This window comes from Anabas testudineus, chromosome 17, assembly GCF_900324465.2.
Source record: "Anabas testudineus chromosome 17, fAnaTes1.2, whole genome shotgun sequence".
Taxonomy (NCBI): Eukaryota; Metazoa; Chordata; class Actinopteri; order Anabantiformes; family Anabantidae; genus Anabas; species Anabas testudineus.
The window spans coordinates 16,738,762-16,764,554 of NC_046626.1; the positions used below are offsets into that span (position 1 = coordinate 16,738,762).

The 25,793-nt window shown below is 39.6% G+C and overlaps 1 protein-coding gene across 2 annotated transcripts in view; it reads left to right on the forward strand.

Annotated features, from left to right (window-relative positions):
• Positions 1-25,793, forward strand: part of LOC113172376 (collagen alpha-1(XI) chain-like) — a 69,900-nt gene that overhangs the window by 27,438 nt on the left and 16,669 nt on the right. For both annotated transcript variants that reach the window (XM_026375316.1, XM_026375314.1), the window contains 34 exons: positions 871-945; positions 1,391-1,474; positions 2,444-2,500; positions 2,757-2,810; positions 2,963-3,016; positions 3,371-3,424; positions 3,547-3,600; positions 4,323-4,376; positions 4,477-4,521; positions 5,254-5,307; positions 5,395-5,439; positions 6,448-6,501; positions 7,416-7,460; positions 7,740-7,793; positions 7,881-7,925; positions 8,501-8,554; positions 8,651-8,695; positions 9,579-9,632; positions 9,730-9,837; positions 10,870-10,923; positions 13,306-13,359; positions 14,507-14,551; positions 14,843-14,896; positions 15,618-15,662; positions 15,913-15,966; positions 16,115-16,168; positions 16,529-16,582; positions 16,752-16,859; positions 17,727-17,816; positions 20,041-20,094; positions 22,477-22,584; positions 22,717-22,824; positions 23,327-23,380; positions 23,600-23,653. In XM_026375316.1, the coding sequence (XP_026231101.1) occupies positions 871-945; positions 1,391-1,474; positions 2,444-2,500; positions 2,757-2,810; positions 2,963-3,016; positions 3,371-3,424; positions 3,547-3,600; positions 4,323-4,376; positions 4,477-4,521; positions 5,254-5,307; positions 5,395-5,439; positions 6,448-6,501; positions 7,416-7,460; positions 7,740-7,793; positions 7,881-7,925; positions 8,501-8,554; positions 8,651-8,695; positions 9,579-9,632; positions 9,730-9,837; positions 10,870-10,923; positions 13,306-13,359; positions 14,507-14,551; positions 14,843-14,896; positions 15,618-15,662; positions 15,913-15,966; positions 16,115-16,168; positions 16,529-16,582; positions 16,752-16,859; positions 17,727-17,816; positions 20,041-20,094; positions 22,477-22,584; positions 22,717-22,824; positions 23,327-23,380; positions 23,600-23,653 (2,079 nt within the window). The remainder of the gene's footprint in view (positions 1-870; positions 946-1,390; positions 1,475-2,443; positions 2,501-2,756; positions 2,811-2,962; positions 3,017-3,370; positions 3,425-3,546; positions 3,601-4,322; positions 4,377-4,476; positions 4,522-5,253; positions 5,308-5,394; positions 5,440-6,447; positions 6,502-7,415; positions 7,461-7,739; positions 7,794-7,880; positions 7,926-8,500; positions 8,555-8,650; positions 8,696-9,578; positions 9,633-9,729; positions 9,838-10,869; positions 10,924-13,305; positions 13,360-14,506; positions 14,552-14,842; positions 14,897-15,617; positions 15,663-15,912; positions 15,967-16,114; positions 16,169-16,528; positions 16,583-16,751; positions 16,860-17,726; positions 17,817-20,040; positions 20,095-22,476; positions 22,585-22,716; positions 22,825-23,326; positions 23,381-23,599; positions 23,654-25,793) is intronic.

A 25,793-nucleotide genomic window follows, 5' to 3' on the forward strand; every position in this document is an offset into this window, starting at 1 on the left:
TTATGCTAGTGGCCCAGCTCTTTGAATCAAAGTAAAATAACTTTCAAGATATTTCACTGGATAAACTGCCATAAAGATTTCTTATGCCATAAAGATGCACAGACATTTGTGCTCCTCTGAGGATAAATCCTAAGAACTTCACTACGCCTCTAATTGTCATCAGGTTAAGCATCTAAGAATAGGATAGAACTTTTTCTACATGTTTTATCCATTAAACATTTTATTTGTTTTTGTGGAATCGAACGGGCATCATAGCCTGACAGTGCCACAGCTGTGGATTTTTAGAGTTGCTATAAAGTCAATTCTCTCCTGCAGGCAATATCTCAAGGCGAGCTTAATGAAAATTCATGCTTTGTCTTCACTCATAATTGAATTCACTGTCACATTCTTTTCATTAGGATTAGCCAATTATCTGTTTTGTATAAGCAACAAATATGCAGTCTGTAGCAAAGCACAGTGCCATTTAAATTAGTCTTGTAGATAAAGAAGGGTTTGTTGTGCGTAGATTATTTTTCCAGTCTCTGCAGCGTTACTGTCTTTGCTTGTTGTTTTTTCTTGTTAGTACTGTTATCAAATCTTTCTTCCTTTCAATGTACAGAGCTTCTCAAGGGGATTAGAGAGAAATAACAAATGAATCATGTTGTCTGCTGGGAAAATATGTGTTGCTCAGCACATCTAATTAACTGCTCCTAGTAAAATAATGCGCAGGTATATAAGTCAACAGTCAACGAGGATCCGCATGACTGTAGTTAAAGGGCATCACATATACTTTGGTGTGGTTTGGGCTCCGACTGCATTACACACTCACACTGACACCGACACATTTTTGGATTTACTTACTAACTCTGTCTCCCTCCTCTGACTCTCCAGGGTCCTCCAGGGCGTCCTGGTATTCCTGGGTCAGACGGTGTCCCTGGGCTTCCAGGTACCATTCTGATGCTTCCAGTAAGTCCTACTGCTGCCCACTGGGCTGCCATATTTCCCTCACTTACTGTACTCCCTAGATGCCAAGCACTAGCCTGTGAACTTACTTGATTTAATAAATTTTACCTAAGAACATCACCACTAGGCCAAAGGATCATAACCATATTTTCTTTGGGTTACATATCACCTACCTTGTAAATGTCAGCCAGAGCGGTGGAGTGGAAAGTGTGAGGGAGGGTTTGAAAGGCTTGGTGGCACATATTTGTGTGCGCATGTGTCTGTGTGAGCTGCATTTGCTTGTATACCACCATATAGATGTGTGGAAGTGTGTCTGGCATGGTGACAGCTTTACACAGCAAAAAATTTGACCACACTCACCAGGGGAGACTGTTAGATGGCACTCTGTAACGGCGAGAAGGCCTCTTGCTTTTAATTGTGTTCATTTCTTGTGATTTGTGGTTGACAGTTCCGCGCTGGTGGTGAGGCACACAAAGGACCTGTGGTTACAGCCCAAGAAGCTCAAGCTCAGGCCATCCTATCTCAAGCTAGGGTGAGTACGAGACTCCCAGGAAAGAATCACCATTCACAACCCCCATTCATCCTATACATTGTTTGAATTCCAAAATATAAACCTTTGTCAGGTCAGGGATATAAAGCCACAACAGATGTTCACACCCACTCAGGGGTGGTGATAACAGGTTGAAATATATGACTTAAGAAAGGTGTGACCTACTAGAACACATGGAGCTCATAAGGCATCACACAAATAATGAATATTCACATGTTCACAATATTTTATGGCGCTGAAGTGCTGCCAAAACTGATGTTTAGTACTTGTCATATTTCTATATGTGTCTTTTTATGCCAAGAGAATAAAGTCACAGGAATGTACTGACATTATATAATCGACTTAATTAAATTTCTTTGTTTTTACCCCACACCTGGAAAAAACAACCACAAGCCACATCCGGTAACCAAGATGTCTTAAGAGTAATCTAGGGCATGGATGGCTTTCCTTTGAATTAGAAAATTCAGCCGTACAGTAATCGGTCTGCAATAAATTCCAGACAACTTTTTTGGCAGTACCACTTTGTGGTCAACCATAAACAGGAACAAAGACCAGAGTGGTAAGCTGTGAACAAGAACAAAGTAAAGTTTGCACGCTGTTAGGCTCCATGCTATGCAGTGGCTGAGCAGGAGGCTTTTTATTGGTCCTATCTTTAATATTTACAGACCCTCTTTGGTGTTAAGTCCAATTAGAAAATTATATTTTCAGTCAGTTTCTACATTATAACTATGCATTGTTGCAGGGAACATACACTGTATGTGGTGTGTTATCATCTATTCCACATTCTTTTCGCAACACTAATAATGCAAAATAGATATTATTAATTATTAAAAGTCAGAAAAGCCTAAAAATGAAGCCAACAATGAAATATTGGTGTAGACAGGTATACATACAAGAGTGTCTACTTGTTAAGTAGTAGGATTTTATGGTCTGTTCCTGTCTCACCCACAGCTGGCACTGAGAGGGCCTCCAGGGCCAGCGGGCATGGCAGGAAGAGCTGGCTCTCTGGTGAGTATGGTTTTTAACATCCACTGACACACAAGCACAGTCAAACCACTGAACTGCACACCATCCGTGAATTCAAAAGGGAACACATTATGTGATTTAGATCTACCTCGTAAAAGTATTTATTCCAAGCATTTAAGTGTAATTTCCTAAACCAAATGATTAAATGACTAAATTCTACATATACTTGCTAAATTTGTGTTAGTGTGTTATATTATGATAAATTATGTTATATATTAAGTTGAATCATTTTTGGTAGGGAAGTCCTGGTGCTCCTGGACTTAAAGGTGACAGCGGTGACCCAGGGCCACAGGTGAGACAAATATATGTTTTTGTTTAAGCAATTGGAAATATGTTTTTTACAACTGTTGACTTGGGTGGGGTATCTCCCTCCTTTGTACAATAACCTTCCTTTTATCCCACTTGTGTATCAGTCTACTCTACATTTGTACGTATTCTCTATAGGGGCCCAGAGGTCTTCAGGGTGCAGCAGGGCCTCCAGGAAAATCAGGAAAGAGGGTAAGAATAAGTTTTGTCCTGTTTACAGTTGCTGATTCATCTCCTTCAGAGCAAAACTGTGTTGCAGCAGAGGGAAAACTTTAAACTTCCACATTTCTTTTATTTCAGACTAACAAGAGTCTAAACATCAGTGCTATGCAGTAAAGCCTGTCTACTTTCAAACATGGCCTTATTTCAAACAAGTCAAATAAGCACTCAATAGTCAAAACTCATGAAGTCGTGTTTATTTAAATGTGAACTAGAAATAAAAAGCGTTTTCTCTGTGCTTATTCTCCACAGTTTCTCAGGATAATTCAGTATTTTTTTGGGTTGTGACTTCTATGTAGCCTGACATGATATTTGCTCGTCCTCCAGGGTCGTAATGGAGCTGATGGTGCTCGAGGAATGCCAGGAGAGGCAGGGGCCAAGGTAAAAGACCCAAGTCGTATAGTGAACCAGTGTCAGTTGAAAGTACTGCACGTGAAAAGTGAAAAATCTACACCTGTCGTGCTGATTAATAGAACTAACTGCTTTATACCATCCTGTTTCAGGGTGAGCGAGGGTTTGATGGCCTCCCTGGTCTTCCTGGAGAAAAGGGACACAGAGTAAGTATGATAAGAAAGAAAGGTCAACACCATTACAGACATTTCCAAAAATAAGAACCTACAGTCTCTTCTATTTCTAGTCCATTCACTGCCGCTCTGTACCGTGTCCGTACAGCAGCGTCAGGGCCGATTATTAGTTCAAAGGCCAATTGCCATCCATCTCCTGTACACTGCAGTGTTGAAGATATGAATTGTGAACCAGTGGAACTCATTAGGGTGTTTGACCCACTTATGAGAGGTGCGGACACACTCCAGACCACTTGGGCTGCCTTTACCCAGGCCTGGAGGCACATGTGGAGAGTTGAGTTTGGTGTTTGTGGAATTTGGGCCTGTGTAGACAGCTGAAAGAGCGAGGACAGAGATCACAGAGGGGTATTTCTAGACAGGCCTTCATGCCTTATCCTATACTGAGTAATTACAGGGCCACCAGGCGTAGGGCAGTGCTTATAGAGCTCTAAAAATAGTGGAAAGCGTATAGGTCCGTGCCAGTTGTGGTGACCATACTTTCTGTAGATTAAAGGCAGAGTGTCGTTCATATTTGATGCTCCTTTTTCTTTTTTAACTAATAGCATGTTTTTTCAAAAAGTAAAAATTAGATTTCTTTCCCCCTGTAAGTTACAGAAACGAAGTCTGTGTAAACTCCCAACGCTGTGGACTCTCCTGTGACCCTGCCACTCCCCCTCTTTATTGTTATTACTCTTCCTGTGATCTTTTCTCTCCAGGGAGAACAGGGTCCTACAGGTCCTCCAGGACCTCCAGGAGAGGATGGACCAAGAGTAAGTAGTATCTCAGCCACCATATAAATTCCCATGTCATTAGCAGTCTTCAGAGTTACACATTATTGCTCACTAAACCATTATTGTTTCACCACTAAAGGGTGAAGATGGCCAGGTTGGACAGAGAGGTGTCGCTGGAGAGGGCGTAAGTATTATAGTGTATTTTAGAGGTGATCTGATAACACAGGGAGCCGGGATTGTTAAACTGCAGCCTTTAATATTAATTAATTAGATACAAATATGAGGAAAAGATAATTTTACTCATTTCCTTTGCAGCCACAGGCCTCATCCCCTCATTCCTTCCCATGCGTTCATTTTGCCAGTTCTTTAAACGCTCAGCCTCGCCCTCCACTCTTCTTACAACTGTAACATTCTGCAACCATTGCGTTTGTAGCCTCGACCTTGCCTAGTCAGAACGGCTCTGAATAATAGATCAGAAAATAGAAATGGGAAATGTGTTTTTCTGTCATTACCCGAGAGAAACTGCCATAATCTGCCTAGTTCAGTTCAAATGGACCATAGAGTGGCATGAGCAATGGGTTCTTCTCTTTCCAAACAACAGTGTCCTTTTACAGAAACGGTTGCACAGTATTTCATCACACAGTGTCAGAAGATGAAAGAGTGCACAAAGCACATTGATTAGTTCAGGACTTAAGATTTTGGGATATGAAACAACTCTATTTATTTGTCCGAATTGCAACTGCAGTTCCCACATGTAACCACATGAGGTCAGTATTTAAAATAGTCAGATCAATGACTGTGCCTCTAACGTACTGTACATTATGTCATGCAGTGCCTTGTTTTGTTCAAATTAACTTGAATGGCTTTTGTAAATGATTGCATCTTTTTTTAACTTTTAAATGTTCTTGATTTACAGGGTCCTCGAGGTTTGCTTGGCCCCAGAGGCTCTGCAGGCCCTCCAGGACAGCCTGTACGTACACCTCCTATAACACTTAGCTCCCATGCAACATGTTATGTGTGACAAAAACTTTCAATTACCAAATTTTCATCTCTGTAGGGTCTTACTGGACTTGATGGGCAATCTGGTCCCAAAGGAAACATGGTGAGTTTATTATTTTTGTAATATGTACACCTTTAAACACTAACATTACGTCTGGAGGTCACAGCTCATTTGCTGATTAGAGATGGTGGATGGTAGCGGGGAGTATCTTATCATACTTCTCAGACGTTTCCCATTAAACAAAGTCTGCTGGCTTGAATAGGCCATAATAAAGAGTAGCGATAAAGGATGAAAAAGAAAAGCCTGTCTGTTCGTGGTCCCATCACGCATTGAGCTTCCCGAACTGTTTCAGTGGGACATCTGAATGAGGGTAACAGATAATTGGTCATGACGGCTGGACAAGCCCACGTGTTGTCTGTGGTCTCTGAGTCACTGAGCCAAAGAAGCAAACAGCTGTTGAAAGGACACATGACAATAGAAATTTGGTGTGTTTCTCATTAACAAAGTTGGCATTGATCTGAAAAATCCAAACACTTGAAAGCATCCACAGTAGAGCGCCCAGTAGGGTTTATTTATGGTACTCAGAAAGGCCTCTTTGAAATAGATGTTTTTAAGGCATCTTTATCGACTCCACTTTAGTTCGTAATTTAAGTTCAGTTTTGTATTCTGCACCCTGTTACAGTCACATACAGGCACCCAAACATTCTTTAATCAGGCATTTGCACTGTATGTCCACTAATGATTTCGGACATTCGATAATCAGCGATATATTGCACCATCACACATAACAAACGACACGTGCAATGGTAATTTTCTTGTCTTTATAATGGTGAGCAGTGCATTGTGGGATAGCAGAAAGTAGTCAGGGACACCAAACATCAACATTTCTTTTACATACTGGTCTTATTCTGTAACCAGGTGGCTCTGTAGCACTGTAGGATATACCTAAATACAGTTGTCTTTATTTATTTATCCTGATTTTGGATAATGCCAAAAAACATACATATATTGTTTTTTTGTTTGTTTGTTTATTTGTTTTTATCAGCAGCAATAGCTTGTAGCGATTTGAAGTTTTTGATTGCATCCTCTGCTTTTCCTTTGTTACGTCAGGGTCCACAAGGAGAGCCAGGGCCTCCAGGACAACAGGGTTTGCCTGGTCCACATGTGAGTTTCTTTTCTTTATGTCTCTAAGCTTTTTAGCAACTTTGCCTGATTTCTCTGTGCTTCCTGCAGTCTCCCACTCATTCTTCAGCCTCTCCATTTTTTATGTCTCTTATTCTTTTTCCTTCCTGCCTCAAATCTGTCCTTTTCATTTTCCTCCTTGCCTTATCCATTGTGCAGCAGGGAGTACTATGAACTCATGTAATGATGACTTACACTTTTGTTTTTTAAATCAAATATTTTCAGTCGTGTATATATTTCACTCTCCTTAATCACTTCTTATTTCTCTCTTTCATTCATTCCTTAAATCTCTACCAATGTGTAGTAGAGAATTTCCACAGACTTTACAGGTTTTTCTCTAGCATTGTTTCTCTGCTGTCACTTACAAGAACACAAACAGCCTTTCTGTCCTGCTTAGATGAGACAAAGTAATAATGTGACATTTAAGTTAGAAATAAATTTTTAAAATGTTCCATTTTCCAATTATGGAGTCATCTCTAATCCAAAACAGTACTCCCAATATTATGGCCAGGGGTAAATGACCATTGCCAGGTAAGAGTTTCAGTCCTAATGACGCTCACAAACTGGACATGATGGCATAATTCCCCTGGAAAGTATTAGCAGGGACCTATTCTAATGGTGTACAGGTTGAAAAACTAGCTTGTTCATTTTAGTTTTACATGGCTGGAGAGGGACTGATGCCTTCCAACAAAGGCAGTGGCCCATAAGAGAAATAACACAGCTTTCTTGTATTAATTTTAACAACCTAAATCTTAATGGTGTGTATTTTCAAGAAGTCTTGAAGATGTGTGAGCGTAGGAACAGACCTGAAAGGCATCACCTTCTCATCATGTTAGTCTGATTGTAAAACACAGCTAAATATGTCTAACAACACATCTGTTGCCATTGTTTTTCAGGGTCTTATTGGTCCTCAAGGTCCAATTGGGCCTCCTGGTGAAAAAGTAAGTATAGACAGACCCCCTCCACCACAAAACTCCGCCCTCCTGTCAGTCCCCCCACCACAGCTCTGCTACCCCAATAAGTGAATGTTTCAGTCAGGACCTCATAAGTGATTCTGCAGATTTTTGAGTCTCAGTTCTCTGCATCTACTGGCTCCTCTGCAAATCATTGACAGCTAAAGCACACACATACAATATGCATACTACTGTGTGTAATTGAAAATATGTTTAAATGCTTTTGTCACTTTTATCTCATTTATTTCTAATGTTTGCTCTTTGTAGGGTCCTCAAGGTAAACAAGGCTTAGGTGGCCTTCCTGGTGCCGATGGTCCTCCTGTAAGTAACCCACCTGACTGTTTTTAGACATGCACAACATACACAACATGCTCACCCGGTATTAACTTATCTCTCTGGCTGCTGTAGGGTCACCCAGGAAAAGAAGGTCCTGCAGGCGAGAAAGGAGCAGCTGTAAGTATCATCATATGTGGTTTAGCTGTTCATTTGGATTCTACAGTGGAGAATGTAATTACAGTTCATCTGAAACATTTTTGTTTTATGTTACAGCACAGGTTAAGTAACACAGTTTCATTCAAGTAATTGAATTTAGCATTAGTATTTGATGCCAAATGTTTAACATGTATAGGTAACATCAGGTAACTCTGAAATAGAACATGCTTTATTTTTTAGATTTACTATAATATATTAGTTCATGCAGTAAAGTTAAAACCCTTATGTACTTGACAAATAATGAAAATGATATTATTACTTGCATTGGACAATTTGAGGATTTGGATGTAAACCCAGTTTTAACAGTGGCAGCATGGACAGCACATACTATGTGTTTCTTTTAGGATTTCCATTTAATTAATTTAATTAATATGTTCCCTGTCATGTTAATTATGTAAAAACACACATGATTAAACCATTATGAGGTAATTTCCAGTGTAGTTTTGTGTAACTCTGTCCCATATGTCTTAACAATAAATATTGATCCAAATTGTTGTACAATTCGCTTCACTGATCACATGGCTGATTTATTTTAGGGTCATCCTGGTCCTATGGGATCCATTGGCTACCCTGGGCCTCGTGGTGTGAAAGTAAGCACATTATTACTTATGCCGCTCTGTTAAACCATAATAAAGCCATAATAAATGTCAATTTTTCATCTTCACTGGGTTTTTCTAACTCTCTAGGGTGCTGAGGGCATCAGAGGCCTCAAAGGTGACAAAGGAGAAAAGGTAAACACCTCTCCAATCTCAGCCCAGTGGACAGATGTCAGTTGTCTATAAATGGGCCGATCAGAATTGTAATTCCTTCTTAAATTTGAATCTAACAAGTGGAAAAAACTCCTAAAGGCCCATCAGGCTGGCAGTTATGTCCTCGTGCCACTGAACTGTAATGGAGTGTGAAACATTAAACTGGAATGAGGCTGTTTATAGGGCGGCTGCAGTGAATCTACTGCCATTGTTTTCTTGGATAGCTGTGGTTGAATGTTGCTACCTCAGTGCCACCGTGTCATTTTTCCACTCAATAATCTGGAAATCCAAACTCGTCAGAGATCACCTAAAATTACTGAATATGTTGTCAAAAGCTCTTTCACTTTTAATACTTTTATATGGCATAAAGTCATGTGGGAAAAGTATATTACCTATAATAAGGTTTGAAGTTAAATGTTCATCATGTTTTATCGTGTTTTTAACTTAGAATATTGTGATGGTTTCATGCTTGAAATATGTTTAAAAATTTGAAGTGTAGAATATATTTTACCCAGTTTACCTCAACTAGTGAAACCTGCACTCTGAATTTAAGCCACAAGATGTCAGTAGAATAATACTGAGACACAAACACAATGTTAGAGCTGCATATGTGAATGCTTAATTGAAGTGGCCACTAGGTGTCAGTATTAATCTGTTCTAAGGGGCACTAACAGTTCTGTAAAACCACCATGCCAACCTTTTCACTATTACTGTTGTTTTGTCATCAGTCAGTCAGCCTTCCTCTTTTCTATTTAAAGTATGTTAGATTTGAACTGTCTCACTGAACCGTATTAGTTTCTTCTCTGTGACACTGAATAAAACACTTGGCTCCAAACAATAATACTTTAATCTCTTTTATCTTCAGGGAGAAGATGGATTCCCTGGCTTCAAAGGAGACATGGGTATCAAGGGTGACAAGGTGAATCACCACCTCTAAAACTAGTTTGAAGAAATAAGTGCAAAAAAAGACGTCTAGAAGAGGACGTTTCTGTGCTCACATTTGTCTCTGTATCCAGGGTGAAGGTGGCGTACAAGGACCCAGAGGAGAGGATGGTCCCGAGGGCCCCAAAGGCAAAACAGGGCCCAGTGGAGAATCTGGTCCCATAGGATCAGCCGGAGAGAAGGTGAATTATTCATACCTGTTCATACTGTTTTTTAAACCAGTTTTCTTTATTTTTTAATTGATTCATGTGTTTTTATAGCATACTAGAGTTCAACTCGGAGTTCAAGTTTAATTCCACAGCATTATTTATTACAAATGCAATTCAAAGTGCTTTAAAAACCAATGAAATATTTAGATAGTTAGAAATATACTGCAGATGTGGGAGTACCGGGGCTGCTCCAGTACTGTTTGGTTGGACCAGAAAACAGACCCCTGTCAAGGCTGCTATTTTCATTCAGTAACAGGGAGTTAACAGCAGATGTATTTAATGAGGTGAAATGGAAATACACAAGTCTGGGGACAATTGTTTACTGTGGCTAATGTAGCTATCTTCATTATGTTAAAGCTTAGATTCTTTTCTCCTTGTCCCTTCAGCTCTGCAACAGTACAATTTTAATTGGCTTATGTTGCCAACATCTCTCCATGGAGCTTTGATCTTGCCACAGTGTCTTGCTTCATAGTACTGCACTATTTAAACTCTAACCATTTGTATTAAAACTTAAAACAACATCTACGGGGGTTCACATGAAAGAATAAAGATAATAGTGATGTCTGTTGGAGCAAATAGACTTGTTTGTGGCTTAAATTACATAATAAAATTAGAGTAGTGACCCTGGACAGAATTAATTGCAATATCACAACAACTTGAGTTAAAGCTATTGGATTCTCACTCTAATCACTAGAAAATTGATGATTTAACCTTTGCTTAAAAGCTCACGGGGTAGTTACATCAGATATGTGTAATTCCTAATAAACATACATCATTTAAAATGTACCAAAGTGATTTCCCATTTGGTTGAAAAGCACTAAAGCTTCTGCATCGATGACGTCATGTTCAGAAACATGATTTTGAAAAATGTCCTACACCAGAAGTAAAACTTTATAGTTTTAAGTTTATTGCTTTTTCAAGTGTTTCTGTGACCTTTACTCTAGTCTCTGGTGACACAATGAAAATTCAGCATCTTTGTTTTTGTTTTTCTTTGCTCCTTTTTAGGGAAAACTTGGAGTTCCTGGTTTGCCTGGGTACCCTGGAAGACAAGGCCCCAAGGTGTGTGAACAGAGCAATAATGCACTCGGCTGATAAATGTGGAGAAATTCCAGCCGTCCGTGCCCCTAATCGAGTGGGGAGGTCAAAGTTCAGTGCCAGCCGCATGCAGGTGTTCGCTGTCTCGGTCAAGGGCAGTTCAGCAATGATGTTTGCCAGCACAGTAATGTGAATGGTTGAAGGACAATTCTGTTTTGCTCTCCACACTCCCTTTCAGTGTGAAACTATTCTGATTATGTGTGTGCACTTGTGTTTCTGGGTGTTCTCTCGTCTGCCTGTGCAAATGATCTGTATGTGTACTGCATGCACTTACTGTATATCTGCATTGATTCTCAGTGACTTTTAACCTTTTGTCTTTTATAGGGTCTGGCTGATTAACATCCACTCATATTTAAATTTGCTTTCACATGCTTTTTTAAATCCTGCTGATTTGCTGACTAACCCTTACTCACACAAACACAAACCCAAGCAGACACTTCCTGTACTCTCGCCATGACTCTTATGGGAAGCATAAGTGGCATGGTCACCTGCCGGAGTCATCAGCTGTCCCTCCTCCTTAAACTCTCCCAGCCATTATCAGAGAGTCTGGCATTCCTTGCAGTGTAGCGCTGACCATCTTGCCACGGCTCCATTATCAAGATGTGCTGCTGCAGCTGGTTCCTCACTGCTGCTGTCAGCACTGACAGCTTGGCACTGATATGACGGGTCAGATACACCGACTCTCACAACATCCAGATAGGCAAGTGCCCTGCTCTCTCTGTTAATGTCAGCAAACTCTGAGCTGAGCAAGGCACACGGTTAAAAGGAGACATAAAGAAATAACACAAAGTGGAGGAGACACCGTGAATATATAATAATATATAACATTAGATTAACTATTTTACAGAACATTACAATGACTTCGCTCCACATTACTTTTACATTAATTACTGGATATTTCACAAGTAGAGGAAGACGCAGCAATAAAAGTGAATGCAGCACAATCAAAAAGAATAACTTTTTGTTTGCATCCTTGAATAAATTACAAATACAAATGATGAAGCTGTCTGTGGTAATGTATAATGAGGATCCTTATTATAGACAAAAATCACTATACTCTTAAAGATACTTTACTTTGTGTTAGACAGGAACTCTATATTTAATTTTTGGGACTGGATTTATAGAGTTTAACAGATCAAGTACCATTTATTCTTTGAGAGAGAAACAAAAAAAGCTCCTCTTTTTGATTCAAAGCATCATCAGTGTTATAAAATGTCACAGTGTCCTCATGAGTAGGTTCAGGGTCAAAGTCCTGGCTCGTTTGCAGCCTTTATCCCCCTCCATCAGCTTGCACATGAATCCCTCCACTGGCTTTGTTTGGCTGCTGCACCCCATCACTCTCTATTAACAGCTTTCCCACACCGTTAATTCTGGATGCCATTTGCAATAGCTCCAGTGGACTGTCTTATCTCCGTGGTGCAACTCAGGCTTGTCCAGTACCAGCTCTCTTTTCAGTTTACCATAACTGCACCCCTGTGAAAAACAAATTAAGCAGCATAGATCTCCCTTCCTGCTGTCTCCACAGTTTTTGGGCTGTTTACCTTGCAATATCTTGCAATTCTGCCCATGCCACCTTGTTGTGGTGCCCTTTCTCATGCTGCACAGTATTATGCCTTGTTTACATATGCATGTGAGTGGAGAATGTTTTAAACACAACACACCCAGGCATGCACGTGACCTTGCTGTGCAGCAAAGACGAACTAAACTAAATAATACAAACGGTATTCATCCCACCTTCATAATGTGAACCTGTATTGGTAAGCTACTCCATTTATTCATCCAGCAGTGATTGCCCTCCCAGTATTTGTTTGACTGGCACCATCACCACTATCAGAAGGCACAGCCTGCAAAAGCCCAACAGCTAAATTGCTGATGGGTATCAAAGGGGATTTGCCATTTCCCCTTACTTTGTCTTTATTTGCTCCCACTGCCTTTTTTATCTTCCTATTTTGCCTCTTAACTGTTCTAACAACCTAACTGCACATCTGTCTGTCTGTGTGACAGAAAGTCTCTAAGTGGCGAGGAGGAGACTTCCCCTTTGGGCACATTTGAAGCATTTAAACAGGGTGCTCATTTATCTGTGGGAACATGCACATCACAAATTATAAAATGATAACAATCTGCTGGCTAGTATGGCAGAGCTTATTTTAGGCCTTTACAGTTCCTCTGTTAATTAGCTTTGTTCAGTAAAGTGCAAAAGGAGCTCTGTTAGGTCATCTTCTACCTTTGTGGCATTATTACTGGACAGACTCTATAGCAGATATCTCTAATTTTATACCATCCAATTCTTTCTCCTAGGTCTAAAACTCTTTTCACTTTCACACATTTCGCCTATGTGTCTTACAGGGCTCCACTGGCTTCCATGGATTCCCTGGAGCAAATGGCGAGAAGGGAGCAAGGGTGAGACACGACATACCTTATTTCCTTTCCTATTAAAGACATGCACACTCAGTCTACTTAGTTTAACTAAGTAGATTTAATTATTATTCCCAAATTGAAAATGCTACTGAGCCAATGTTTTGTATGTGTAAATGCAACAGCAACCTCACACTAGTCATTATGGGAGCCTGGCTTCAATTGTTTTTAAGCCTAACCTTAGCCTTATATCTTATACAGGTACAGGTTACAAAGCAAAATGAACTCAAAAATTCGATAATTGTCTGACTCTAGGATGCACAAAATGCAACTAATTGAAGAGTAATTGAGGACCTTTAGTGCAAATTAACATGTTTAGTAGCTAATGTGATTTACACACTACAGGAATCAGTTGACTTTCCACGAATACCTAAAATGTTGCTTTGGATGTAGCAGCAGAAGTGTTGTTATGCAACTCTATGATACTCTGTGTAGGTGTGTGTCGACACATCTGTGATTGTTGAACATTTCATTCAAAAACATTATACTGCCACAACAACCTCCAGATTTTCTACATGATTTTGGAAGCTGGCTGCAGGCATTTGTTACCATTCAGCCACAGCAGGATGATGAGGTGTGATACTGATATAGAGCCCATTGTTCCAGCTGTTCCCAAAAGTGTTGAATGTGGCAACGGGGCTAAGGTTAGTACAATCAGGACTCAGCACTTGAGGTAGGACTGACAACTGTATTCAGCTGCGAGAACGTAACGGTAGAGTGGGTCCAATTGTGGATTATGGACAAGGGAATGAGAGTGAGGGCTGTAGAGTGGTGGGGAGGGTTATTATTGACGAGACAAGCTCATCTCTGCTCTCAGACGGACACTGAGAGGCAGACACCCCTGGCCCCGACATGCTAGAACTGACAGGTAGTTCAAGCTGTCAAGTGCCAGTGGGTAACCACTTACCTCAGCAATTTGATTATTTATTTTTATCCAAAGATCCTCTGATGGTTCTATTTCATACCTGTCTCAAACCTCCTCAGGATTCACCTCTGTCTGCTGTTTGAGGGTATTTGTTACTACATAAGTGCTTTAGCTTAAACCTATGAAAAGATATGAACGACTTACATTGGCCGATGGTACAAGGAAAGCTTTTATCCTAACTCAAAACTTTTCTTCTTCTCTTTCAAGGGAATTGCAGGCAAATCTGGACCTAGAGGGCAACGTGGCCCAACGGTAGGCATTTCTACCTATAAACTATCTGCCAACACAGTCCGAGTCTACATAAATTATTTAATGAGTACAAATGAAAATCTCTTTCCCTGTAGTTGTGTATGGGATTCATTTTCTTGCCTTTTAAAGGAGCTATGTACAGGGTGGGGAATTTTAGAGGTGGGCAGAGAGGGCACTAGACATTGACCTACCCATTGTACAATAACTCTTTGTTTTGCTCTCTATTGTTTTGTTACATTGAACAGCTGCAAATTGCTTTCCTGTATCCTATTACTTAATGCACTGTGTATTTAGGGTCCACGTGGTGGACGTGGTGCAAGAGGACCAACAGGGAAACCTGGTGCAAAGGTAATTAATTATATTTTAGACATTTATATTTATATAGACATTTTAGACATAGAAATAGAAATAGAAATATTGGGACCAATGATAATGAATGTGTGTACAAGATCATATACAGAAAAGGAGTTTGAAGGATATTTTACTGGTAGCTATTTTGAGGTAAGAACAGTAAAGGAGCTAACTTTGATTATTATCAACTATTATTATTTTTGTTAGTAGAATTTATGTTAATAATGATTATTTCTTGTTCATTTTGATAATGATATCAATACAGCATAATCAGATAGTTCCACAGTATATCAGAAGCCATTTCCAAAGAGCTAGTAAAAAGAAATATTAATGAGAAATTGCAGCGGCATTGTACTAAAGTAGCTATTGTGTTATCTAATTTTGCTGTTAGTTTTGTTGAGACCTATGGTATGTACAGTATAGATGTCAGATGTCACATAGATGGCATATATCTGTGAATTAACAATTGTAATTACCAGGATTGTTTCCATACTTAAACACTAAATCTGTCTGTATCACATTAAATGCAAAATAATAAATAATGAATATAAAATAATTATTAAGTGGCAAATCATAGAACATTCATACAAAGATGAATGTGCAAACACGATCCCTATCTAATCTTAGTGTCTGTGCTTTACATAAAGTTTATTCACACTTCATACTTTGACAGTTCTGACAAGGCTGACATTTTTCTGTGCCTTTTCTTTCTCCTCAGGGCACCTCAGGCAATGATGGACCTCCTGGTCCGCCAGGAGAGAGGGTTAGTATCAGATATATTTTGATCAGTGCCTCTTGAATTCTGCAAAGATACACTCAGGGGCATTATATTTGTATTTCAATTCAAATAAATCACAGGAGAATTAAGACACAGATAAATAAAGTCAATTTGTGTTTACTAATTTGTGCAGCTAAAATTCTAGAGACTTACTTATAATGAAAAGGCAGTAATTATTTCTCATCTACGAAATCTGTTTAAACTCCTTACTCACTCCATTTTAATTGTATTTAAGGGACCTCAAGGACCACAAGGACCTGTCGGTTTCCCAGGACCCAAAGGACCTAATGTAAGTTGCTGCTGTCAAACTGTCAGTGAGTTAGCACCATCCACAACAAGTTCATGTTAACACCTTTTAGATAAGCTTTTTAAATATTAACGCACACGTACAAACTGGTGTGTTGATTTTCCTGAACTCGCTGCTTTTTTACCTCCAGGGTCCACCAGGAAAAGATGGGCTGCCTGGTCATCCTGGACAGAGGGGAGAGACGGTGAGTGGGTAGTTTCGCCCATAATTGCATTGTCTCGTGCCATTTGACCCTGAACAGCATGCATCAGCGCCCACTCACGCCGTAACCTCACCCTCACAAAGAGGTTTTTACAAAAAGTAAAACGTAGGAGAGGAGAAATTAAATACAAAAAGTATTTATCTAATTAATTTCAGATACCAGAACAGACTCTAACATCCATCTTTTTCACACATACAGTTCTTTAATGAATGTACTGTAGTTCTTATGTGGTTCTTCTGATTTTCTTTATGGCTTAGACACTTTACGTGCTGTGTAGTACTAAGTAAGCTGTACATACATACACTTCTCTGTACAGAACAGTATTTTTGTTTTCCCCTGCAGGGCTTCCAAGGAAAGACAGGACCTCCAGGACCAGGCGGTGTGGTTGGACCACAGGTAGTAGACAATTCATATCACTTCAATATTATGTTTTACCACGTTACGTTTTGTATGTCTGCTTTTAAATATTATGAGACATCTGCAGAGATGATGCACATGTTAATACACAATTCTGTTACATTAAGATACAAAAATGTAAAACACATGTCTCTGTTGTCCTTGACAGGGACCAACTGGAGAGACAGGGCCAAGTGGAGAGCGAGGACATCCCGGCTCTCCTGGTCCCCCTGGAGAGCAAGGTCTACCTGGAGCTGCTGGAAAAGAGGGTGGAAAGGTAAATGAGCGTGAACTATGTATGCCACACAAGCAAATTACACCAGTTACAAGTATGTACATGTATTTTCTATGTTTTTTTTCCTCCTTGGATTTCCCCCTGTCTGTGCATAGAGGAACTCACTGTCTGGCTTCTTTCAAAGAAGGTTATTATAGTTATTTAATGTCTGTATTTATCCCTGCTCTTAAATAACCCATTGCAATTTATTCAAATTTTATTATAATATTATTTATGGGAAAAAAAAGTATAATAAAGAGAAATATAAAAGAAGCACCCAATTGTATTGTATTGGAAGATCAAACAGCAGAATAACATCTGAAGTTCTACAAGGTTTTTGAATGGAATGGAACAGTGTGCTTTTGTTAATTGAAATATGACCTTTTTCATTATTTTTCTGTAAATGTCAGAATAGGAACTTATTTTTGAAACACATTTCACAATGTAAAATCTTTAAGAATTTATAGTTTTTAATTCTGCAGGTCCCTTAGTGTTTGAAACAAATGGTTTCACAAGAAAACTAAACTAAATTGGTAGTTTAAGAATTATAAGAACAATGATTTAAAAAAGTAAAAAATAGATGCAGTGCCATTGTTTATTGCCAGTGTATTCTAATATTATTCCTTTGATAAAGATGAAAATGGCACATCCATCTTTGTTCTCATTAGTTCCTAAACTATTGCTATTGTTATTGTTCCAGAATAATACAGTATAATTTCACCTTATAACAAATAGTCTCTTTGTGTTTTGTGTGATGGATTCAGCTCTCTTCATCGTTTTCACCTGAAGCAGTTCTGTGCTTAATGATTACCTGACTGTACTGTATATCAGATTTTATTTAAGTAGATATTATTCCATCGTCTTCTATAGGGTGATCCAGGTCTTCAAGGTCACGGTGGCAAGCCAGGGCCTGCCGGCTTGAAGGGCTTCCAGGGAACAAGAGGTCTTCCAGGGGGCATGGTAACATATACAGACCACCCAGACATTAATAAGCTCATGCAAACATACCCACATGTGCACATAGAAGTGTGTCATACCACATCCTGAGCACACACCCGGTTGAATTTAGCTCCAAACCCCAATTACCAAGCAAACAACCTGCTGTTAAACCAAATGTCAGGCTTGGCAGTAGACCTGGCTAAAAGGCACAGGACTGGCTTACATAGAAATATTAAAGAGGACTAAGCCAGCAAGCATTACTGACATGTTTTATCATTGTGGACCTCAGGAATGCTAAAATATGTTATAGTATGCTGTAAATGTGGAATCGGTGCAACATGTTTACTAGTAAATGTCTCTCAAACAGTTGTGGTCTGGAAATTTTAGAGTCATTTAACTCTGCATTAAAGCCAAACTAGTTTCACAGCCTTTTCTTGAAGGGATTTCTGTTCGTTTTTAATCTAAGAATGAGCCAAAGCTGTCTGATTCAGATTCAGAGCCATGACTTTGTGAGTACATTGCATGCACCCTAGCCTGCTGAGTAACCCAACTTAATTCTCCAAAGGAGTTGGTGTGGGTGAGAAAAAGTTCAAGGTGAGAGCGGACGGCTGTCTGAGGCTGACGGAGGATCAGCTTTAGGGACTGAGGGTGAAGCTCATTTCAAGGCTGACCATTAAGAGAGCACAAGACAGCACTGCCCAGACTTATTACCACTATTATGTTTGTCCCATGTGTAGAGGGATGGCTTTCCCTTCATAACATCAGCACAGCCACACACACACCGCACGAGCAAACAGTCTCCCATTCTCTCCCATCCAGTCACACAGAGACACAAACTTACATGAACGTGTAAGCTTGTTGGATGAGCAAGAACATCAAAGTTCACCTTATTGTGTTTGGTGAGGGAGCGTAGGCAAGCACACACACAAAAAATCTGTTTTTCTCCTCTGGACAGACGTAGAGAGGTGCACACATGCAAACACACACGCACACGCATCATGCCATCTCTCAGTGTTGAAGAAAAGCACAGTAGCAGTATATGAGCCAATAAATAACTTTCTGTGTGTTCGGCAAACAGAGCTCCTTCCAGGTTTCTAATGCACCATGCTAAAATGTGAAAGCTGGGGAGGTGGAGGGCTTGCTTGGCAGCTCCTGCATCCCCTGGCTTGGTCAGAGCCTGTAAATTAGTTATTATAATGAAAGTCTTTACCGCCTCTGCTGAGCTGTGTTTTCCATATGCAGCCACAACCTCCTGGTGCTATGTTTCAGAAAGCATTGACATTCAAGGGCTGGGATCTTGAGAAGGTGACAGGGGTCCAGAGATAGATGGACTATAACTCAGCTTGTGACCCACTGACATTAATAATATACTGTAAATACTCTTTTGAATCTTGAGATTACATGAATTATTTATGTGCAATATCACCAAATTACTGTGGTTATATTAGACAAATCCAACAGCTGACGATAATGAAAATGATGGTTGCAGTCTTACATCAGTCATCAAGGGATACTATGAATAGAGTTTCAGTCCTCTGTATAATCCACAGACCTTGCTGTGAACATTTTTTTAGAAGAAAGTAACTCTGTGCTGTTGGATGTTTTAGATGTAATTTTTCCTCACAGACCAGCCCATTAAAAAAATCCTTTCACCTCTAAGATGGCAAAAGAAATCTCCCAGACTTGGTTTTGCAAAAGCTGGACATTCAAAACGAAAGCTATATGCAATTCCATGTACCACTGGGAGTAAGTAAGAAAACATGTTTTTAATGTTTTCGGGTGAACATATTGCCTCGGTAAATAACATGACAACTGTGAGAGCAAATAGAAACTAAGCTCATCATATATTTGTGTTGTGATTTCATGCACATACATCATTAATCTATATTGTAGGAAGGATGCAGAAAACTTGAACCGAGTCTCTCTCCCTAATTTTGATTAATTATCATGTTTATGTAATAATCAGCAGCATCACCAATATAGAAGAAGCAGCCTTTAAACTACTTATAAAGATTTCCTCCTTTTTAATACTAGACCATCAAATTGCTAATTATTGTATCTCTTTCTGGATCCAAGCCCTTTGGATGCTCATTTACAAGTATACACATACCTACACACATGCACAAATACACACACAGTAACATTTAAAGGTCCGTTTGACAGCTGTGATTACTGCTCTTTGAATGGCATTGAGCAGTGGCCCGCAGCAAGCGAGATCTAACCCTCTCCTGTCCTCTGCTTTCAGGGTCCAGCTGGCTTAAAGGGAGGAGAAGGGCCTCAGGGTCCCCCTGGCCCCAACGTAAGTAGCCTGTTACTATGGTTACCTCATCTCTCCTGCCACAGAGATTGTAGTGAAAAGTGACTTGTGCTTTTGGAGAATGGAGTTGTACATGCTGTGCGTAGCTCCATTATCCAGTGATTCAGCAGCACATGCGATGTAAACTGCAGTGTGGAGGGTGGTAAAGTCGGACAGGGCAGCGTGATTGAAATCAGGACTATCATAGATAAATAGACGGACACTATGATGCAGTGCAGAATTAAAAAAAAACATTTTAACTCCTACTTTTATTGTAAATAATGTTTTTTTTTATTTCAATGGTGTGAAGCCACGTGGTGTAGAACACATAACATTCACATCCATAATCACACAATCATTCGTTTATTAAACCTCTCACACTGATGTTGTTTTTCTTTCACTGTTATATTGCCCAGCAGACAATCAACATATTAGCTGTGCATAGATACATTTTTATTAGTTTATAATAAAAGGCTTATGAATATGTGATAAAAGCAATATGCTGCTTGATTTATGGTGTTTTTACAACCTTTAATAGATATTCTTAGCTTTGAAATTAAAGCGACTGCCCAACCAGAGACTTTGAAGCATGGCCTAATCATTGCTTAATTGCCTATTTCAACAACTAGTTTCATCCCAGTCGTTTGATTGGTGTGTGATGTTTTCTGTTTTTACGTTTAGTTGCCATAGCAACTGCTGTGGAAGAAGTCCGTGTCCCGTTTTCATCATCCTGATTTTTCACATGACCGCTACCTTTAGAGAAACTTTTCGTTCGTCTGATAAGCGCCTGTATTACACTTGGCATGTTTTTCTAGTGACTGTGCTTGTTTGTGTTACATCTTCTGCATCGCTGATTTGACTGTAATCACAGAAGCAGATATCCTCTTAAACACTACGTCTGTGTTCTTATACAACGCTGTGTCACATCTTACTTGTCCTTTCATAGTTAAGGACCCTAAAAAAAGGAGCAGGAGTGGCAGGGCAATCCATAAATAAGTAGGGCCCCTTTTTTTTCCTGCCTTTGCTTTTGAGCCCTTCAGTTAGTGATATATGCAATGAAAAGCCTTGGGAGCTCCGGCGGTGAATCTACACAGAAAGCTGACTGACAGGCAGCTTTGAACTGTCTGACATTTTGTTCAAGCGTTAAACGCAGGCTCCCGATAATTGCCCCTGCTCACCAGCGACAGAGAAACACCAGATTAGATGACAGCGGATATGCAGAGCACGGTTGAAAAGATGATGAAAGCGAGAAGAGGGGCGTTCTCTGAATGAGTGAAACCATTTCCACTGCAAAATGAGATAGTTTTCTTAAATTGGTTTGAAAGTGAGCCATTGGCTGAAAACATGTGATGGACTGTTTTGGTAGTGTTTGAAAAACTCGGTGAAAAAAGAGGCCGGTGTGCAATGCCCACGCACACAGGAGATCTGATATTTTCCCCCATCGATTTCCTGCCAGAGATTGAGCTGCTGTTGTGTTGTGGGAAAGTCTGAGAGTGCCATGTCTTGCTATTCTATAGTCTTTTTAGAGAGGGGTGTGTGTGTGTTTAAAAGAGACAGACGGAGAAACAGCATGAAAAAAAGAATCAAAAAGATGCGTGCGACACGTTGAGTCACAGATATTGGATGTGTGTCTGCCTGTTTTTGTGTGTGTGTGCAGCTTTGGCCGGTACACACACTTATTTGAGGCAGTCTGAGACCTTCCTTAGCTGCAACAGGGCGATGCAATAAGGACTTGTTGATCATAGATTTGGTCACAGTTATTAGATCCACCTGTGCAGCGATAAGGACTAACCCAGGTGTGCTGATGAGCAGGGTAATAAGACACGCTGATGTGTGAAAGAATGGCGAGACCTTCCATAAGGCCTTGGCAGCTGAGTCCTATTAGTTAGATTGGAGTTCACTACTCAGCACAGCTCTCCTCTCAGCAAAGCTTAGAGGCTGACTGCAGGGCTGATGTACTTATTACTGTTTTGAGTTTATGGTTTTATTTCTGTTAAGTCAGAGTACTTTATTATTATTGATTTTACAGCTCCTTACAGTAATCAAATAAAACCACTGTCGTATCTTGTAAAAGCACCACATTTTTTTCTAAACTTCAGTGAATATTTTTAGTTTTTTTTAAATCTGGGTATTCTGTTCTGTCAAAATTGAAAAGCAAAACAAAACAATAAAGCTTATATAGTTGTTTTAGTCAGCGGAAAGGTGATTACTTGAAGGTTTTTATTTTAATTGGAGCTGTGTTTCTAACGTCTAAAGTCAGACTTTCATGCTTTGAGTTGCACCAAGAACACTTCCTGTGTCTTTCATCTTCTCCTAAACTGACTTTACTTCTTAGCCCCCGCATAATGCAGCAATGACAGATAGGCCTTTGTTCTTTGGTGACAGGGTTCTCCTGGAGAGAGAGGTGCTGCTGGCCCTGGAGGTCCCATTGGTCTGACAGGCCGCAATGGCCCCCAAGGACCACCTGGCCCCGCTGGAGAAAAGGGAGGCCCTGTGAGTATTTCCGTCTAACTCTGACTCAGTGAAACACTCCACAACACTATGCACTGTAAAATGTGAGGACAGTGATGCTTTGCTGCTGATAATACAAAACTTCCTTATGATTGTTATCAACGTTGTGTTCAGGGTGAGAAAGGTCCCATGGGCCCTGCTGGTCGTGATGGCATTCAGGGCCCTGTCGGTCTACCTGGTTCAGCTGGTCCTCAGGGTCCCCCTGGAGAGGATGGCGACAAGGTAAAGTTGTTTAAAGTCTGTTTCAGTTCATATTTTCAACCTTGAGTTTGCTTTGATAATAAATATTGTTACTGATACAATATGTTGATTTCTCAACACAAACAGATACATCTAACAAAGTAGCCAATAGCTTATGCAGACTGTTTACCCCCAGTCCTCAGGCCAACAAATCCCACATCCACAGCTGATACAGTGAGCTGCAGATCTGCATCTTTACATTTGTAACCATCACACCTCTCCTAATCCCAGTCACGTCTTCTATCACACTGTTTTGTCAATCATAGTGCCAATGGGGTTAGACAGGGAGCCAATCAATTAATTGCAAACACTCGCCCGAGATCTTTGTGGGCCAATCAAATTAGAATCTCTTGAGAAATATTTACTGCTCAGTTGTGGTAGAGGTGACACTTTAAGATATTGGACTTTGAATAAACATATGAGGCAAGAGCCTTTTAAGATGAAGGGGAGAGATGTGAGCACTGCTGTTTGTATTGCACTGCAGGGAGAAGTCGGTGGACCTGGACAGAAGGGAAGCAAAGGAGACAAGGGTGAACTTGTAAGTCTTTATTTTATCTCTTTATTATTTTTAGAGCCGTGAGTTCTTGAAGGAGAATCCAAGTGATTTGATTTTAACTGAGTAAAACAGAAATCTTACTTGGCATTTATAAAACATCATTTTAGGTTGTTTTGCCTAAAGCAGTTTACACAATAAAAAACATGCTGCTGTATTTTGTCTGTTTGTCAGACTGTATATCTCATTGTTCCTTATTTTCAGGGTCCACCGGGCCCAGCAGGTCTCCAGGGTGTGGTTGGAGCTCCTGGTCCAGCAGTGAGTATCACTTCTTCTGGCCATATGATGCCAACTTCTCCCCTATTAAAAATATTGTGCTTAACTTTTATTGGATGTCATATTCACATATAATAAGCGCCACAAACCACCTGGTAACACATGCAAACGAACATCGACTCCAAATGTCGTCTTTTACTTTTTCAAATCAATGTTTTCTTCATGAAAGTTATTAAAAATGTAAGTGTTCTAGCCCACATTAGCCCCTGGTTACTGTGATGAGGTCTGGGTCAGAACAATGAAATGCCAAATTAAATTTGAAATATTTACTCCACCTCAAGGCCTCGTGAAGACTGCAAAGATGATTATTCAAGAGAGGAACAGGAACCTGACCAAAAGCCTTTAGGCTGAGGTTTTTTGTCTGGTTAAGTAGGACTAGATTTAATCTATTAGTTACCAGCCAGCAGTTTTTATTTTTGTTTTAGTTTTACAGTTTCTGATTTGTGGTGTGACGATCCGTTGAATGAGCTGTAAGTGTTTAGTCAGAGATATGCAAGCTGTATTCCTATACCTATACTATTGCCTCTGCATTTCAGAAACCTTTGGCTGCAGACCCCATTTAAAAATCCCCTCGTTTTATCATCCCAATGTTACAGAATGTTATTTTAATCACAGCTTTTCCTTGAGGCAGCTCACTAATAGCAGGGATTCCCAAAATGATTTTTGCTATCGCAGCTTTAATAGCCTTTTCTTTAGAAGGAAGTATTTTTAGCACCCAGTCATCAATTGCACTGTAATTATCGGTTCGGATTTATATTGTTTGGTGATTCTTACACAGGATTATACTTCTAAGAAATACAATGATACCGCAACCTGCCATCATTTCCATATATTACCTCATATGGGACCAGACCAGACCTAAGACCAACTAAAATACTGCTTTGTACACTGCAGAACAACCTCCTCTCATTCATCTCATTAACACAACAGGAAAGGTCCTGTTTCTACAATAGCTGATGGCCTGAGGGCAACTAACAGCTCATTGCTGTAAATTATCAAGCCTTAACAACCATTCTAGCAAAAAATTCAGCATTTGCACGGCTCTGTGGGGGCTAGAGTAGACCTGGTGAGATGGATTGCCGCTAGCAGGTATTGCACCCAAGCTGAATAACAAATTATTTAACAGTTGTTTATCCTGGTGAGTCAGTCTGCTCATGTGTATTCATATCTTCATAACTGAGTCCTCACTCGTGCTGTGTAGTTTCAAAATTATGTGCCCTCTTTTATTTACTCCACCCCCTAATGTTATTATCAGTTACAACTATAGCATGTCTCAATCCAAAAAATGTTGCTGTCTGTATAGAGAACATGAATAAACTAATGTATACAATGCAGAAGTACAACCCCAAAGTCAGGACGCTGTGTAAAATCTACATAAAAACAGAATCGTGTAAATGTGAGACAAATCTCCTAAACCCATATTTTATTTACAATAGAACATAGATAAAATATCAAATGTTTAAACTGATAAAAACTGATAAACTGATCAAATATACTATCTGTACTATTTTAGAATAATGTTCCTTAATGTACATTTGCAAAACTATATATATATATATAAGAATTATTTTTGAAACCATTTCAAATGGTGTGAATGTGAGGCACATGAATACTGAATTATTACTGATTAGCCACTTAACTTTTGTTTTGTGGACAATCTAAACACATACTGAGTTATAAAGCACTTCAGATCTGCATCTAACTCTGGCTGTGCTGAATCAGCTCATTCAGTTGTATAAGCTACAGTACATTTCAGATGGGCACCTACAAACATTATCACCATTTAATGTATTAAATGTTCACCGTCGGGAAGTTAAGTGCTAGTCATTATATACTGACTAATGATGATTGTCCCTTGAAGTCCCTAAGAAACTTTTTTTTTATTACAACTTCAGCTTCTTCTCTTCTTATTCATAAACATTTCAACAGTTTTTCTTAAAATAACGTGTTGGTTTTGGAAAATATACATTTACTGTACATTGTTAGCATTTAGCCATCATCTGAATTATTTTTATTCTGCTCATTGGAAATATTTATGGATGATTTAAAGTTTCAGAAACTGAAACCTTACTTACAGTTTGCTTTATGTAGTACGTCTTCTTGTCCTCTGTCTGAAACTCCT